Source organism: Anopheles merus, chromosome 2R, assembly GCF_017562075.2.
Source record: "Anopheles merus strain MAF chromosome 2R, AmerM5.1, whole genome shotgun sequence".
Taxonomy (NCBI): Eukaryota; Metazoa; Arthropoda; class Insecta; order Diptera; family Culicidae; genus Anopheles; species Anopheles merus.
In genome coordinates this window covers 44246215-44261625 of record NC_054082.1, presented here as the reverse complement: position 1 = coordinate 44261625, position 15411 = coordinate 44246215, and the positions used below count along the sequence as shown (strand labels likewise).

At 43.9% G+C, this 15411-nt stretch overlaps 1 protein-coding gene across 1 annotated transcript; it reads left to right on the top strand.

Moving 5' to 3' along the window:
- Positions 1 to 9882: 9882 nt before the first annotated feature.
- On the top strand, positions 9883 to 15392 carry LOC121590074. The gene is made up of 2 exons (XM_041909449.1): positions 9883 to 12327; positions 12547 to 15392. Exons 1-2 carry the CDS (start codon positions 10132 to 10134, stop codon positions 15262 to 15264), a joined length of 4914 nt encoding a protein of 1637 aa, XP_041765383.1. The 5' UTR covers positions 9883 to 10131; the 3' UTR covers positions 15265 to 15392.
- The last annotated feature ends 19 nt before the right edge of the window (positions 15393 to 15411 follow it).

Sequence of the window (15411 nt, the reverse complement as noted above, 5' to 3'; positions counted from 1 at the left end):
GTTTGGTAAATTATTAACCGGGATGGTAACAGGTGCCCGGGCTCGTTAATTTATGCACCAGAATTATAGAGCTTTTCGAACATGATCCATTTTCTTGCTTTAAAGGGCTGTAGTAACGATGCTATGCAGGTAAAATGTTGTTTTAAAGAAGTTGTGCAGATTTTACTAATATTCACTCGTTTTCTATTTCCAGCCAACAAACTGAAATTTCAGCCTGTCAGTGGAACAATATACATCATCCGGGTTGCATACATTTTACAATTACGTTCCGCCAAATTGGATTGCACTATTGTTATTTTTTGTTTTTCTATTTGAAATGAGTCATACTAATACTTTTAATAAATGTTATAATATCCATCAAAACAATTATTAACATTTCTTACTAACACAGTCATGCTTCTTAAAAAAAATTCATTCTTTATTTTATCAGACTTAAATTCTATGGCTAGATTTGCTGTATTGTATGGAGTTTTGACATGATTTCAGCCGCCAAATGATAAACTACTTATGGAAAAGTTGGCTAGCATCGTGAAACCATCCATTCATAGATTTTTAGACCTTAGTTTTAAGCACACTGCTAAAATTTTACTCACATATATAAAGTAAAACCTTGCCATTTTTAGCATGATATGTATGTCTCAATTTCAACGGTACCGGACTACCGCATACCAATTTTGTTTCAAAGCTCGTTTCCTATTTTTGCACGATCATCAATCTAATTGAATCGTAAATAAACAAGCACACATTTGTTTCACAACAAAAACACGCTTTAATCATGCGTGCCTACCGCTGAAACAACTCATTCCGTAGCGATTCTTCCAGTTGGTGTGAAGTAACTTCGCTAGCAAAGCATTACAGTTCTTACACGACTAGCAGCTGTAGATAGAGAAAGTCTTTGCTTGATCAAAAGTTTTATCACATTGATAACCTCAACGTTTTGAACATGACCTCAATTTACGACACGTTGTGCTAAAGATATGTCCATCATGCTCGGTGAGAGCAAATGACAGTGCAAAGTGATTTCAATGGTGCGCGATTAATAGTAAACCATCTCCCGTTTCGGCCACCAGTTCAGAGGGCATGTCAAATCAATAACTTCGCCACCGGCAACGCCCAACACCGGAAAAGAAAAACATCTGCGACCAACTTCCATGTGGTTGCAAAAATGTAAACAATGCAATGTTTCAGTGCACCCCAGTTTGTTCACCGAACGCCGATGGTCTGCAGAGGAAGTGTGCGTTTTCGTCTACCCTCGGGCCGGTCTGTTTGATCCGCCTCTATGTGCCAAGTGGCGGGATTTACAATAAAGCGGCGATGCATTCATTCCCGTGCAATCCTATCGTGCGATCTGCAGCGATCGGTATTTCGAAAGGTGTTAAGCTGTGTAACGTATGCAACGTAATCGTTTGCAGACATGTACGTAAAAAAAAGTACACCGCAGGATCTACCTTCCGATGACAACCGGATAAAGTTACGGGCCAAGTTCCAATCAACGCAAGCTGATGGATGCCCGAATGGCAGTGATGGAGCAGACAGGAGATGCCGCGACACCTCCACGGTGAAAGTTTGGTTATATAGTGAACTGTTATTGCAGGCAAAGATATGAGTAATGATAAGACAAAATTGTGTTAAATCCATGTAAAAAAAAAACAATTTAATTGAAATTAATACTTTGCTTCTAATTTCAGAGCTACTGCGTGTCGAGCATTTCATTTGTTTTATTTTTGATTATTATTTATTTGTTTTCTGATTTCAAATTATGTCCCTTTAAATCGTTCATAATTTATACCATCTATAAATTAATATCTATTTGTTTCCATTACCACAGCAAGGACAGTGTACCTTCAATAGAGACTATGCAATTGCCAACATTAGCGAGTGGTCCATTATGCCCAAAAACGAAGACGCACTTGCATTTGCCCTGTGGAAGGTGGGTCCCATTCCGGTCAGTATAAATGCGGCACCCAAATCATTCCAGTTGTATAGGTAAGTATAGAGTTGGTGTCTGATACTGAGATCATTGATTTAATTTCCTTCCCCCCATTCCTAAAACAGCAATGGTATTTACGACGATGAAGCTTCGTGTGATAACTCCAAAGTGAACCACGCGATGCTCCTGCTCGGATACACCAAAGACTATTGGATACTGAAAAACTGGTGGGGCAGCTGGGGAGAGGATGGCTATATGAGGCTGGCACGTGGCAAAAATCTATGTGGCATCAGCAACTACGCGGGCTACGTTACGGTTTAAGTTGTCGCTAGTGATGTTCTGTAACAACGTATAGGAAGACCGTTATTACAGATTTTGAAAATAAATTTAGCCAAATGTTAAAGTAATGTTCGTTGTATTTTTAGTGAAATAAGTATCATAATACATCAATTAATGTTATAATCCGTGGTAACTCCATTAAAATCCATGGCTTTTGATCTGACAATGCGCTAAAGTAAAACCCAAACACGACGCTACAGAACATGTAACGCCCATCATCGTTGGTCTGGAATTGCATCTTGTCGACAGAACCCCGTCCTTCTCGCTTTCAATCCAAAGCAACACTTGTTTTGGCCGAATTGGTTCGTACCAGACACAAACAATCATGCATAAATTTTACTAATCTGATCTTTCCTTCAATAATGGTGAAAACACCATAGCCAAACCCCAAACTGAAGCTGGATCTTCCAAATGCTTGTCTCAACTGCAATTGCATCAAGGCTTATAAACTTTGTGTACGACAACAACAAAAAACACACTCCAAAACCGTTCAGAATAAAGTGTGAAAATGTCCGTTTACGTGAGGCGAAGGATAAGAAAAAGCAAGAAATGATGATGACACCTCCCGAAAGCTTGTTTTCAACCAGCAAAAGTCACTAAGAATCGATTGTCGTTTGTCGAATAAAAAAGATCCTACGCTCCAACGGTGAATCGCTTCAGGCCGATTGCACGGTCCATCTCTCCATTCAATGGGCTAGCGTATGGAGGTAACCAATAGCCTGAAGCAGTTTGGTGGAAAGCATCATCACCGTCGCCGTTTGCCAAAATTGTATTCACCCGATGCCCAATACGGAGTCCAGCTAAAGCCGTGAATTATTGCAAATCAAAAAACATTTATTCCAGCCACACGAAAATACGATCCCGACCGCGTGGCTGTGATCATCCCCGGAACGGAAGCGGTTCAGAAGTGGTTCTGGCGGGAAATTGGCCAAAATGACGACAGTTTTCGATTCGGTACCGAATCAAATAAAATATAACCACCGCGTATGGATGCGGCAATTTTCTGTTGTTAAACCTTTTCGTCAATGCTTTATTGCACACCCGTAGCAAGGCATGGACGGGGCGACGGCTTCAACATGTCTTTTTCAAAACTGCTTTAAGACTCCAAACACTATAGAAAGCTGTATTTAACACTTTCCAAAGACATTTACTGCAAAGAAGATTTTTTTTACATTTTTCATTTTTTTCATGTGAAAAGTTTTAGTTCACCATACCATACCAAATTCCCATTGTTCAACCACAGTGGTGATGAACAATCGTGTTATCGTTAAAATTTACAGCCGTCTGCAAATTGTACACCTACCGATTGGAGCCTATCGCCCTGATGCAAAAAGTCACGAGGAATTCAGCTACCCAAATTCGATTATAACTTTACTTTTTTTATATTTTACTTTATTTCTTTCCATTACCGCCACGTTCGCATTATCATTACTCAGCCTGGTATCTTTTGCGCGCGGCAAAGATACGCTAACGCCTTTGAATTGCCTGCTAATTGACGATGAAATGCATCCGATAAGAGAAACACAAACTCGAACTGGTGTGCGCTTTTGACACCACACAAAGCCCCAGCAAAAGTGCACCACTCCGCAACAAAACTAACCGGCTGTGCGAAACGCACCGAAGCGCTGAAGCTCATCGTCACCTCACCCAGTCACAAATGAACCTGCAACAGGTTGGCTGGCATGCTTGCTCGCACCCGGTCCCGGCATTGTATTCGCGGTCGAATGTTACGACGTCCGGAATCGGCAACGGAACAGCTTCAAAGCCATTGTTCGACATTTCTCTATCTTGTCGAAATGCATCAACAGGCAAAATAAATAAACTGCATAAGGTTGCGGCATCGGCGGCAGCAGCAGCAAATCCTTCAGCTTGTTTCCATTTTACCCATTGAAACGGATCTGGTGTCGGAAGATTGATAGGACCAAGCAGGGATTCGCGAGCAGTGGCTGGAAGAGAGATTTTTGGTTTACAAATGATCAACACTTGTAAGACGTCAACATGGCAACGAACGCCTGCACCTGGACGGGATGCATCGATAAACAAGGTTTTCGGTTTAACGTTCTTAGGCAATGCCACGCTTATTCTACTGTGCTGAATAAAATGCAAGGATTTATTTATAATCCGTGCATTTTTTTTATTATTGTTATTTTTTTGTATGTAAAGGAAAATTGTATGAAATTCGGTTATTTCTAAATGTGAAGATTAAAACCACGCTAGCAGTGAGCAGGCTATTACCGAAAAAATGCTTTTAAATCACATCTCGTTAGTGGCTAGATGTAATAAATCAACCACCAGCAAGCCTAACCTCGATGGGTGGCCAGCTTGACATCAGTTAGAACCACGATTCTAAGCTTTCAACACTCGTGTGTGAACTTCTCCGCCACGGGAAGCAGCAAATACACGTAAAGAAACCTTCAGCAAATATGATAAATCATTCTACCGGTGTAAGAATAAATCAAAGCTTATTAGCTACGAGCTACACTCGGCCACGGAAGCCTACCGATAAAGTGTTGCAAGACGATATTAGCGAATGAGCAGGCCACGATAAGCGGATTTAACAGCATTTAGCTTAGACGAATGGAAAAATATATTCTCATCAAAGTTGAAAGTGGGTTAGAATTGATCTCGATACACTTAATACCAGCATCAAATTAAGTTCATTTTTGTGACGAGCCAGCTACACTTTGCTGCAAAACATTGTTCTCCTTTATTTGCCAACACAATCAATGCAAACATGCCCACAAAATATCGTTGGCGCTCTGATCGTATTAATAGTAAGCTTGCCAAACTTAGCTTATGACCTCAATATTTGCTCATCCTCAATTTCACGTCGAGCTTGTCGAAGGCTCACTAGGCGTCGTCACGTTTGGGACATGGGAAAGTGAACAACATGATAGACACACAAACGGCTGATACGTCAGCTATCATCCTGACGAGAAACAAAGTCTGGCATGAGCATATTACAGGATTGCGCAGAAAAATTTAATCATCACGGAACTGATGTCTTGACACAGGGGCTGTCTAGCCGCATATCCATCCGTTCAAACCTTTTCTAAAGCCTTTTATGTGTCCGGCTCGGTACACATCCAATCACAAGCACCTTCTACGTTGTGCAAGCTCTGTTTTAGGCACGAGCCTTAACCGTTTGTTTTTGCACAAATATTTACCATCTCAAAAATTGGCTTGTGTGTGTTTTTTTAACCACATTTATTTGAACATAATACGGTCGATCTTTATCTCATCGTTCGAACTAAGACGTGTATAAGGGAGCCTAAATTTACTCCGGTAGGTTTGATAGCGTTTGTCGTTCAAATTTATTCACCAAACACTGAGTCAGCAATATGCTGGATGATCTTTAAACATTTACACCTCTTCCACATCCCAATCTTTCGTCTACTGCATTGTCCTGCACCTCATAATCATCAGTTTTCCCATTTATTTCTCTCTTTGCGGGTAGCTTGATTTATGGGACATGCTTTTAGCCACGACGAGCTCGACCATGACACGACTGCGCAAATATTTGGCGTCGTGCCAGTCTAGATCGCCTGCCATTGGCCACGATTTTGGCATTACGAAAAATTAGCCACACCAACCGGACGCACTCACCAGTATGGCCTCAGACTGGTCACGTGCTAACATTCCATTGTTTCAACCAGCACCAGAAGACTTAACAGTGGTCAGTGTGAAATTGGACTGTGTCGATTTGACTGATCGGTTGGTTCATTAGGTCGGATTAGGTACGGGATTATCGGACGCTCTTCATACTACCATGCCGCGGATTGGGTTGAAGAATGAACCTCAAAACAAGGATAAGATTTAAACATATTTCACCATATCGTATTGACAGTGCGTTAATCTAATTTCGAATGCTTCCCCTTCCTCTTCATATTACTTGGGAGCCGCTCATCTTACGCCTCCAAAAAACCGGAATATCAGCTCGCCCACAATTGTCTGCTGTTTTCAGAAGAATGCAACGATGCATACCACTTGCATGGATGTCGCTCAAGCTAGTCTGAAAGTCAAGGTAAAAAAGGCCTCTTAAAGTTGACAGTTTGTTCAGGGTAAATTTGACATTTACAGTTTTTAATTAGCGATTGTTTTCACATACCTCAAAAAAAATACCTCGAAAAATATTGTTAAATACTAACCGGTGATTTTAATGAACAATTTTGAACCGTCCCTTTTTGTGGAAACAGATCACGTGTATCATGATGATCCCGGAAAGCAGAACCGGGGTAAAATGAAAGCTATTCCGTGTCCCTAAAAACGAAGAATATCACCCATCAGACAATAATAATGTGTTCATACCGACGCTTTCCTGGCCAATCGGCGAAATGCGTGCCGATAATGTGGGTTCCGGCCAAATGGGACGGGATTTCATCGTATTTTTGACTATTTTATTTTAGGCAAAGTTAAAAGAGGTATCAACAGATCGTTGAGCAAAAATAAATCGCACTTAGATTGGTGTGGTAATAATTGGTGCACTTAGGTTGGTTATAAAAATGTTAGAGAATACTTTATATTACTACTTTTAAAATATTTGGTCTACATTGTTGATTTTGCATAATTATAATGGCTGGTATTATTGAATCCGTTCGTAGCGGTGGCGTACGTCCCGACACTCATTTTCCTAAAGTACTAGATGGTTGCTACAGTTATTCACCACGGCGTTGTAGGGCCGGGCTCAAGAAATGTGTCGCCATCCCTAGAATTTCATGTGAGCGCCGTACGTTCCCGCTATGAACGGATTCCATAATACCAGCCAATGGCTAATAATCAGCCGTATCGGCGAACTCGTTTGACGAGAAACATTCGTCGCTCATGAGTGGACAGAGTTGTACCACTAGGTTGGCCAGTACAAAATCTATACGGTTTTCTAATTTTTGATCTAGAGGGCTATGAAATGAGCGAAAATGAGCGTCGGGACGAACGTTCCCAGGAACGAACGAGTTCGCCGGTTCGGCTGATTATTTAATCCGTTCTTAGCGGCGGCGTACGTCTCGACACTCATTTACCTAACGTACTAGATGGTTGCAACTGTTATTCACCGCGGTGTTGTAGGACCGGGCTCAAGAAATGTGTTGCCATCCCTAGAATTTCTTGTGAGCGCCCTACGTTCCCGCTACGAACGGGTTCTATGATACCAGCCAATACGTGGATCACGAAATGTACAACAGCCTATTGTACTGCAATGCTCACCTTTTGACAGAGCATTACCTACATTTAGGCGTATTAATATTTTTTATGATGTATGCTTCCTATAAATGGTATACCGTAGTGATGTGCTCTTTGGAGCGCACCCACGACTCCAATCCGACAAAGGCTTTTCTTAGTTCGATTCCAACGCCAGCAAATTCCGAACCACTAGTTCCGCGTGGAGTCGGAGTCAACCGGAGTCATCCGAAGTCGTCCGAAATCTTTCTTAGTCGTTCGTAGTCGTCCAGAGTTGTTTGAAGTCGAAGTCATTCGAAGTCGTCTAGAATCGATCGGAGTCAACAGGAACAGTCCGGTGCAATGGTGCTTGTGATCAAGCATTTCATTTCGTTGTGTTTTTTTGACTTTGCGCACCCCGTATACAGACCTTTGTGTCGAAGGCCTACTCCGGATGACTTAAACTCCATCAAATTCCGGAAGACTCTGAACGACTCCGAACGACACCGACAACTCCGACGACTCCGAACGACTCCGGACGACTTCGAACAACTCCTGACGACTCTTAAAGACTTCGGATGACTCCGGGCCATTTGGGACGATTCCGAACTGTCGTGATTTTCGCTCATTTTTACAATTTTATTTTTTTCGTTTGCACTTGCCGATCTTTCCTCTACGCAATTAATCACAAGACTGCCTGAACTCCTCCTGTCAGATTCCGCGCTTTTTTGTTTTCGCTCGCTTCTCTCTCGGACTCTTTCCTTTTGTTTGGTCTCTCTCTCTCTCTCTCTCCGTCTTTCGCCTTATTTCAAATTTCTATGCGCTGCCCGTTAGGTAATACTGTTTCCTCCCGTCTCCTATTTTCTGACCTTTCCGCGACGCTTGGATATTTAATTCCTGCTCTACGCCTCTCAACTCCTACACGAACCTCTCTGGATAATGCTGGGCGGACCTACCTTCCGGAGTTATTACCGAAACTATCGGAGTCGGATCGGAGTCAACTACAGAATTTTTGGCTACTTTACCCATCGCCAATATACCGTCGGGGCCATATCGGGGAGCTCGTTCGTAGAACATTCGTCGCTCATGAATGGACAGGGTTGTACCACTAGGTTGGCCAGTACAAAATCTATACGTTCGTTTCGTTCGTTCGTTTGATATAAACTCTCAGGCTTATCTTGCGAGTCTTTTTATCCTATTTTCTTACAACTATTCTTTCTTATTCCCATCTCTTTTACTCTCTCACTGATTCCTAAGGTAGTGGCAATCGCTACTGCGGGCGTGAGGGCGTGCGTGTGGAAAAATCAAAATTGTTTTATTCTGACGCATACTGACTGGATGCAAACTGTCACAGTCCTGCGGATACATTTTCAGAAAACGCACGCAAGCCCGCATCAGCGATTACCGCTGCCTAACGCCAATACCGACAGGTCGTTGGAATCATCATATTTTGCTGTTGTAAGGCTCCAATAGTTATCTTTTCTCAGTTTCTTCTGGCGAATGAAATGTGTAAGTTGTTTAAGTACTTCTATAAACTGAGAGAGGTTGCTCTCAGCAGAGTGACCAGAAATATCAATTTATCTATATTCCTACCGATTTTTTGTATGTAAACCTACCGATTCACAACTGACCACCCTAAACCTACCGATTTTTCATTTTTCCTACCGAAAATCATAGATTTTCTCATCATACAAACGTTACACAAAGCGTAAACTTTGGCGTAAACTGAATTTCAGCCATAAAACCCTATAATCTTTTGACAGGAAGTTTACCCAAATAGCCAGCTCGTACTTACTAGCTGATTTAGGGCTGTTTAACGAAAAATCGGTCCGATGTCATACTTTGTGGCTGATTAAGAGATAGACGGTACTTTGCGGAACTATGGAGCTTTTTAACAGGCACATGGTACTCTTTGGAACTTTGCGGCTGATTAGCACTATGTGTAGGGTTCATGGTGGAACTTGAAGGCTTTTTAAGAAAGCGTACCGAACTTGGTGGAACTTTATAGCTTTTTAATGCATGACATCGGTACGAGATGGCTCTTGTCAAAGTTTCAAAGACGGACGCCGACAATAATCTCATTGCTGCTGCACAAGTTAGATTCGTTAATTGAAGAATGAATATTGAGTGAAGTGATAGTGAATTATCAGTAAATTGTGTAAAATTTTCTGTAATTAATCAATACAAAAGATTTAAAAATATACATATGTGTTTAAACGAAAAAAATCTTGTTGTTTATTTCATCGATGACGCTTGCTTGAAAATAAAACACAAAGAAAAATAATCCCTGGCATCGTGGCATAAGGAAGCTGCTTAGGCGCTTGTTTGGTACCGCATACGGTGTGATGTGCTGGTGAGGAGAAGTGTGGAGGAATGGGAATTTTTGGCGTGAGTGTGTGCGTATGTTTGCACGCGCTGCTTGATGCTGGGCGCGCGGCGCTCAGCGATCAGTCGCAATTCAATACTCAATAAAAACACACGTGAACTGTACGATCAATTCTTTCCTTTTACGGCAAATGAATCAAAAATAATATCACAACGTAGGGGCAAGTTTGCTAAAGATCGCGGGAAAGAACATTTTGGTGCCGTGACCAGGATTTTGATAAATCCTTCGGTTTTTGTGAAAACCGGCGTACAGAAGCGTTTGTTCATAAAGCAGTGCTGCGGCACTCGATCTGTGTTAGTGTTTGTGTGTGTGAGCCTTTTGCAAAATGTCGAAGCAGGACAAGTTGCGGTACAAGGAGCTCAAGCGGCACCAATACATGGACTCCATCAATCGTGTGAAAGAGTTCGTAAAAACGTTCACAAGTGAACAACAAAATCAAGTGTCGACGCGACTCGATCGTTTGGAAAAGATTTGGGAATCTTTTGAAACAGTGCAAAAAGACATCGAAGATTTGGAAATCTCCGAGGAAGGCGTTGCAACTAATGCGCGTATTAGAGCAGAAATGGAGGAAACGTATTTGTACGCAAAGGCGCAATTGCGTAGTATGTTGCCCATTCCGGCAGTCGCTGAAATTGTGTCTGTTGCTGCAAATGCTGCTTCATCTTCTTCTTCAAGAGTGAAGCTCCCATTGATCGCACTGCCAGAGTTCGCAGGAAATTTCGATGCGTGGTTAACGTTCCACGACACATACGTCTCACTCATACACTCATCGACGGACATAACGGCAATCGAAAAATTCCACTACCTTCGAGCTTCACTCAAAGAAGAAGCTGCGAATTTAATACAATCCATTTCGGTTACAAGTGAGAATTATGATTTGGCATGGAGTACGATCGTCAAACGTTATTCCAACCCAATCATTTTGCGTAAGAAGCATATTCGATCGCTCATATCGCTTCCTAAGATGAAAGAAACGGGAGCAGTGGCGCTCAACCGTTTGGTTGCCGATTTTCGACGGCATGTCAAAATCCTAGAACAATTGAAAGAACCCGTGAAATCGTTCAGTTCAATTCTCATCGAGTTGATGGCAGATAAGCTGGATGATGAAACACTCCGTGTGTGGGAAGAAGCCCATGCCGATGAAGATCCTACATTTACGGACATGATGGCGTTTTTGGAAAAACGTGTAAGAGTGTTGGAAACACTGGCAATAGAGAAGTGTAGTGCAGTTCCCAAAAAACCAATAAAGACAAAAGTATCGTTGCATGCAGCTACAACTCATACCAACAACGTACCAGTGTGTGTGATGTGCAAAAAGAACGGGCACAGTATAGCGTCGTGCAATGTGTTCAAAGGCACTAATACACAAGAACGCATGAGAGTGGTGAGTGAGAAAAGGCTGTGCAGAAATTGCTTGAAAGCAGGACATTTGGCCCATGCGTGTGCGTCCAAATACAATTGCCAGCAGTGCTCTCAGCGTCACCACACACTACTTCATGCTCACGAAGAAAACAGCAGTGTATTAGTGGGTGAAACTTCTAGCTCTTCAACAATGGCGTTGGCATCGTCGAAGAAATCCGCCGTTAACGCTATACTCTCTACAGTGGTATTGGTTGTTGTCGATGCATACGGAAAAGAACACTTAGCGCGAGCATTGCTGGACAACGGATCGCAGCCGAACGCGATCAGTGAACATCTTTGTCAGCTTTTACGACTACCACGAAAGCCCGCTAGCGTTTCAATTGCTGGTGTGGACAGCACTACCACCAATGCAAAGCACATAGTATGTACAGAAGTGCGATCTCGGATCTACCACTACCGACAAGCAATGAATTTCCTTGTGTTGAAGAAAGTAACGCAGAACATTCCGTCAACGTCGTTTTCTACTGCTGCCGTCGGCGTTCCTTCGAACTACGTTCTGGCCGATCCAGATTTCGGGACCGCGCGGCGCGTGGATATGATCATCGGTGCAGCATATTTCTATTCGTTGCTGCGTGGTGGACAAGTGCATTTGCCAAACCAGCGAAACGTTCTCATCGACACGGTGTTTGGCTGGCTCGTAGCAGGAGATACACCGACCTTTCATGAATCGCAATCGCAAACAACAATTAGTTGTCACATGATGGAGGCAACCGACAAACTACAAGAACAGCTGGAGCGATTTTGGAAGGTCGAAGAGCTTGCTATAACATCATTGTCTCCTGTTGAACAACATTGCGAGCAGTACTTCAAGCAGACGACGAATCGAGATGACACCGGCAGATACGTCGTTCGCATGCCGAAACACCACGACTACGCTCAGATGCTTGGCGATTCGAAGGCTGCAGCCCAGAAGCGCTTTCGGTTGTTGGAACAGAGGCTGGCTAAAGACAAGCATCTGAAGCAGCAGTACGATGACTTCATGCGAGAATACGTGACGCTGGGTCACATGTTTCCTGTGCCGGTTGAAGAGGACAGCATGGCTGCAGTTCACTACTTGCCGCATCATCCGGTGGTGAAAGAGTCCAGCACGACGACCAAGGTGCGTGTGGTTTTCGACGGCTCGGCGAAGAGCGTCACGGGGCATTCTCTAAACGATGTCTTGCATGTAGGACCAGTCGTGCAAGATGAGCTGCTGTCTCTCGTCGTGCGATTCCGCAAGTATAAGGTGGCGGTGATCGCCGACATCGAGAAAATGTATCGCCAGGTGAGTATGCATCCCGATGACCGACGTTTACAACGTATTTTTTGGCGCTTTCAGGAAACAGAAGTTGTGCAAACTTTTGAGTTGGCAACGGTGACGTATGGTCTGGCTCCATCGTCATTCCTAGCAACACGTACGCTACTTCAACTAGCTGAGGATGAAGGCGCTCCTTATCCTTTGGCAACTGAAGCCGTAAAGAAGAACTTGTACGTGGACGATCTGATCTCCGGCGCAGAAAGCATTGAGCAAGCAATTCAACTTCGTGACGAACTGACCAGTCTCATGAGTAAGGGAGGTTTCAGGTTCCGAAAATGGTGCTCAAACGAGTTGAGTGTGCTTGATGGGTTGACACCTGATCTGCTTGGAACAACAGCATCCCATGAATTCGAAGCAGCCGCAAATGTCAAGACGCTTGGCATATGTTGGGAACCACCAAACGATGTATTCCGTTTCACGATTGCTATCCCTGATGTACGACCCTGCACGAAACGTACAGTGCTATCTACGATTGCCCAGCTGTACGATCCGCTTGGCTTGCTATCGCCTATCATCGTGCAAGCAAAAATCCTCTTACAGGAACTTTGGGCAAACAAACTCGGTTGGGATGACGAATTGCCGCGGCAATTGTGTGACAAATGGGAAGAGTTTTGCGAACAGCTCCCCATGCTAGCTCATTTCAAGATCCCGAGATTTGCTTTGACACCCAACTATAACTATGTAGAGCTGCATTGTTTTGCAGACGCATCAGAAGCAGCTTATGGTGCGTGTGCCTACCTGAGATCGCAAAGCATCGACGGCACAACCCAAGTAACGCTGCTAGCTTCTAAATCGAGAGTGGCTCCTCTCAAACCGCTTACCATCCCTAGACTGGAACTATGCGCAGCCTTGCTAGCTGCCAGATTACAGCAGAAACTAATATCAGCCATTGACATGGCAGTAAACGAAACACATATGTGGTCCGATTCAACCATCACGCTGCAATGGCTTGCAGCACCACCTAGAACGTGGAAAACTTTCATCGCAAACCGAGTAGGAGAGATACAAGCTGCTACCAATGGATGCATTTGGCATCATGTGCCAGGGATCGAGAACCCTGCCGACATGCTATCCAGAGGTGTTTCTGCGGAATTGCTTTTGGAAAGCAACATGTGGATGCATGGACCAGATTGGCTGATGAACGATAGCTCGTGCTGGCCCAGCAAATCGTATGGACAACAGCACTTCACTGATGATGAGCTGGAAAGAAAGGGTAACGTTGTGTTAACTGCCCAAGTAGTCGAGCCCGACCCACTGCTCCTACGATACTCCTCATTCAGAACGTTGGTTCATGTAACTGCATATTGCATGCGATTTTGCCACATTGCGCGTGGTAAAGAACAACGCGAAACGATCAATCTCTCTGTGGATGAGATTCAAAATGCTAAAATCGTTTTAGTAAAGATGGTACAGCGACAAGTATTTCCCGATGAACTACGACAACTGCGTAAGAAACAAAAGCTTGCTGGTGGATCCCCACTCAAGCTACTCCATCCATTCATTGACAAGGATGGTGTCATACGTGTTGGTGGCAGACTTGGACATGCCGATGTGCCATTCTGTGTGAAGCATCCGATCGTCATTCCTGGGTATCATCCATTTACCCAATTGCTGTTGAGGCAGCAACATGAGAAAGTGATGCATGGTGGCATCACATCAACACTTTCAGCCATTCGCGAGGAGTTTTGGCCATTGAATGGCAGGAGAGCGGTTCGATCTACCATCCGAGCATGTTATCGCTGCAACCGAGCCAATCCTGTTCCAATTCAGCAACCGATGGGACAGCTACCGCTTTCTCGAGTCACTGCAAACGAAGCATTTGTCTGTACAGGTGTGGATTACTGTGGGCCGATAATGCTGAAGCCTATTCATCGCAAAGCAGCTCCTCAAAAGGCGTACCTATGCATTTTTGTATGCATGAGCACCAAAGCAGTGCATTTAGAGCTTGTGAGTGACCTAAGTACATCAGGGTTCCTGAAGGCTTTAGACCGTTTCATCTTCCGACGAAACAAGCCGAACCATATCTATTCGGATAATGGTACAAATTTCGTCGGCGCAAAGAACGCACTTCACCAAGTCTACCAGATGCTGCATGACGAAGCTCAAAACCGTCAAATCAATAACTACCTAGCAGAAGAAGGAATTGAATGGCACCTTATTCCACCTCGTGCACCAAACTTCGGTGGGCTTTGGGAAGCCGCCGTGAAGGTGGCCAAGAAGCTTTTGGTCAGGCAGTTAGGTGTCTCGCTACTATCTTATGAGGATCTGGCAACAGTGCTGATCAAAATCGAAGGCTGCATGAATTCTCGTCCATTGACGCCGCTTTCGAATGACCCTAACGATTTGTCAGCTTTAACACCGAGTCATTTTCTCATCAAGGGAATGATGCGTCCACCTCCAGAAACTGACATACGGGATGTCCCGACCAATCGACTCGACCAGTATCAGCGGTTGCAGAAGTACGCTCAACATTTCTGGCAGCGCTGGCGTACAGAGTATCTTCATGAGCTTGCTCAGCAACAGCGACGTAATCCACCAGAACAACAAGTATCTATCGGAGACATCGTCATTATCAAGGATGAACATCTCCCATCCGCTCGTTGGCCCTTGGCTCGGATCGTGGAAGTACACCCTGGGCAGGATGGGATTGTGCGTGTTGTTACCTTAAAAACTGCCTCTGGGGTAATGAAGAGACCGTCGTCTAAGATATGTTTGTTAGAGTGTTCACGAGAATTTTGAAAACTTAGTTGTTCAAGGGGGCCGGTATGTTTGGTACCGCATACGGTGTGATGTGCTGGTGAGGAGAAGTGTGGAGGAATGGGAATTTTTGGCGTGAGTGTGTGCGTATGTTTGCACGCGCTGCTTGATGCTGGGCGCGCGGCGCTC

Excerpts from the sequence above, each read along its gene's own strand:
- LOC121590074 (XM_041909449.1), top strand. The coding sequence starts at position 10,132 with ATGTCGAAGCAGGACAAGTTGCGGTACAAGGAGCTCAAGCGGCACCAA. Across the intron at positions 12,328-12,546 it reads AGTCCAGCACGACGACCAAG|GAAACAGAAGTTGTGCAAAC; the intron begins GTGCGTGTGGTT and ends TGGCGCTTTCAG.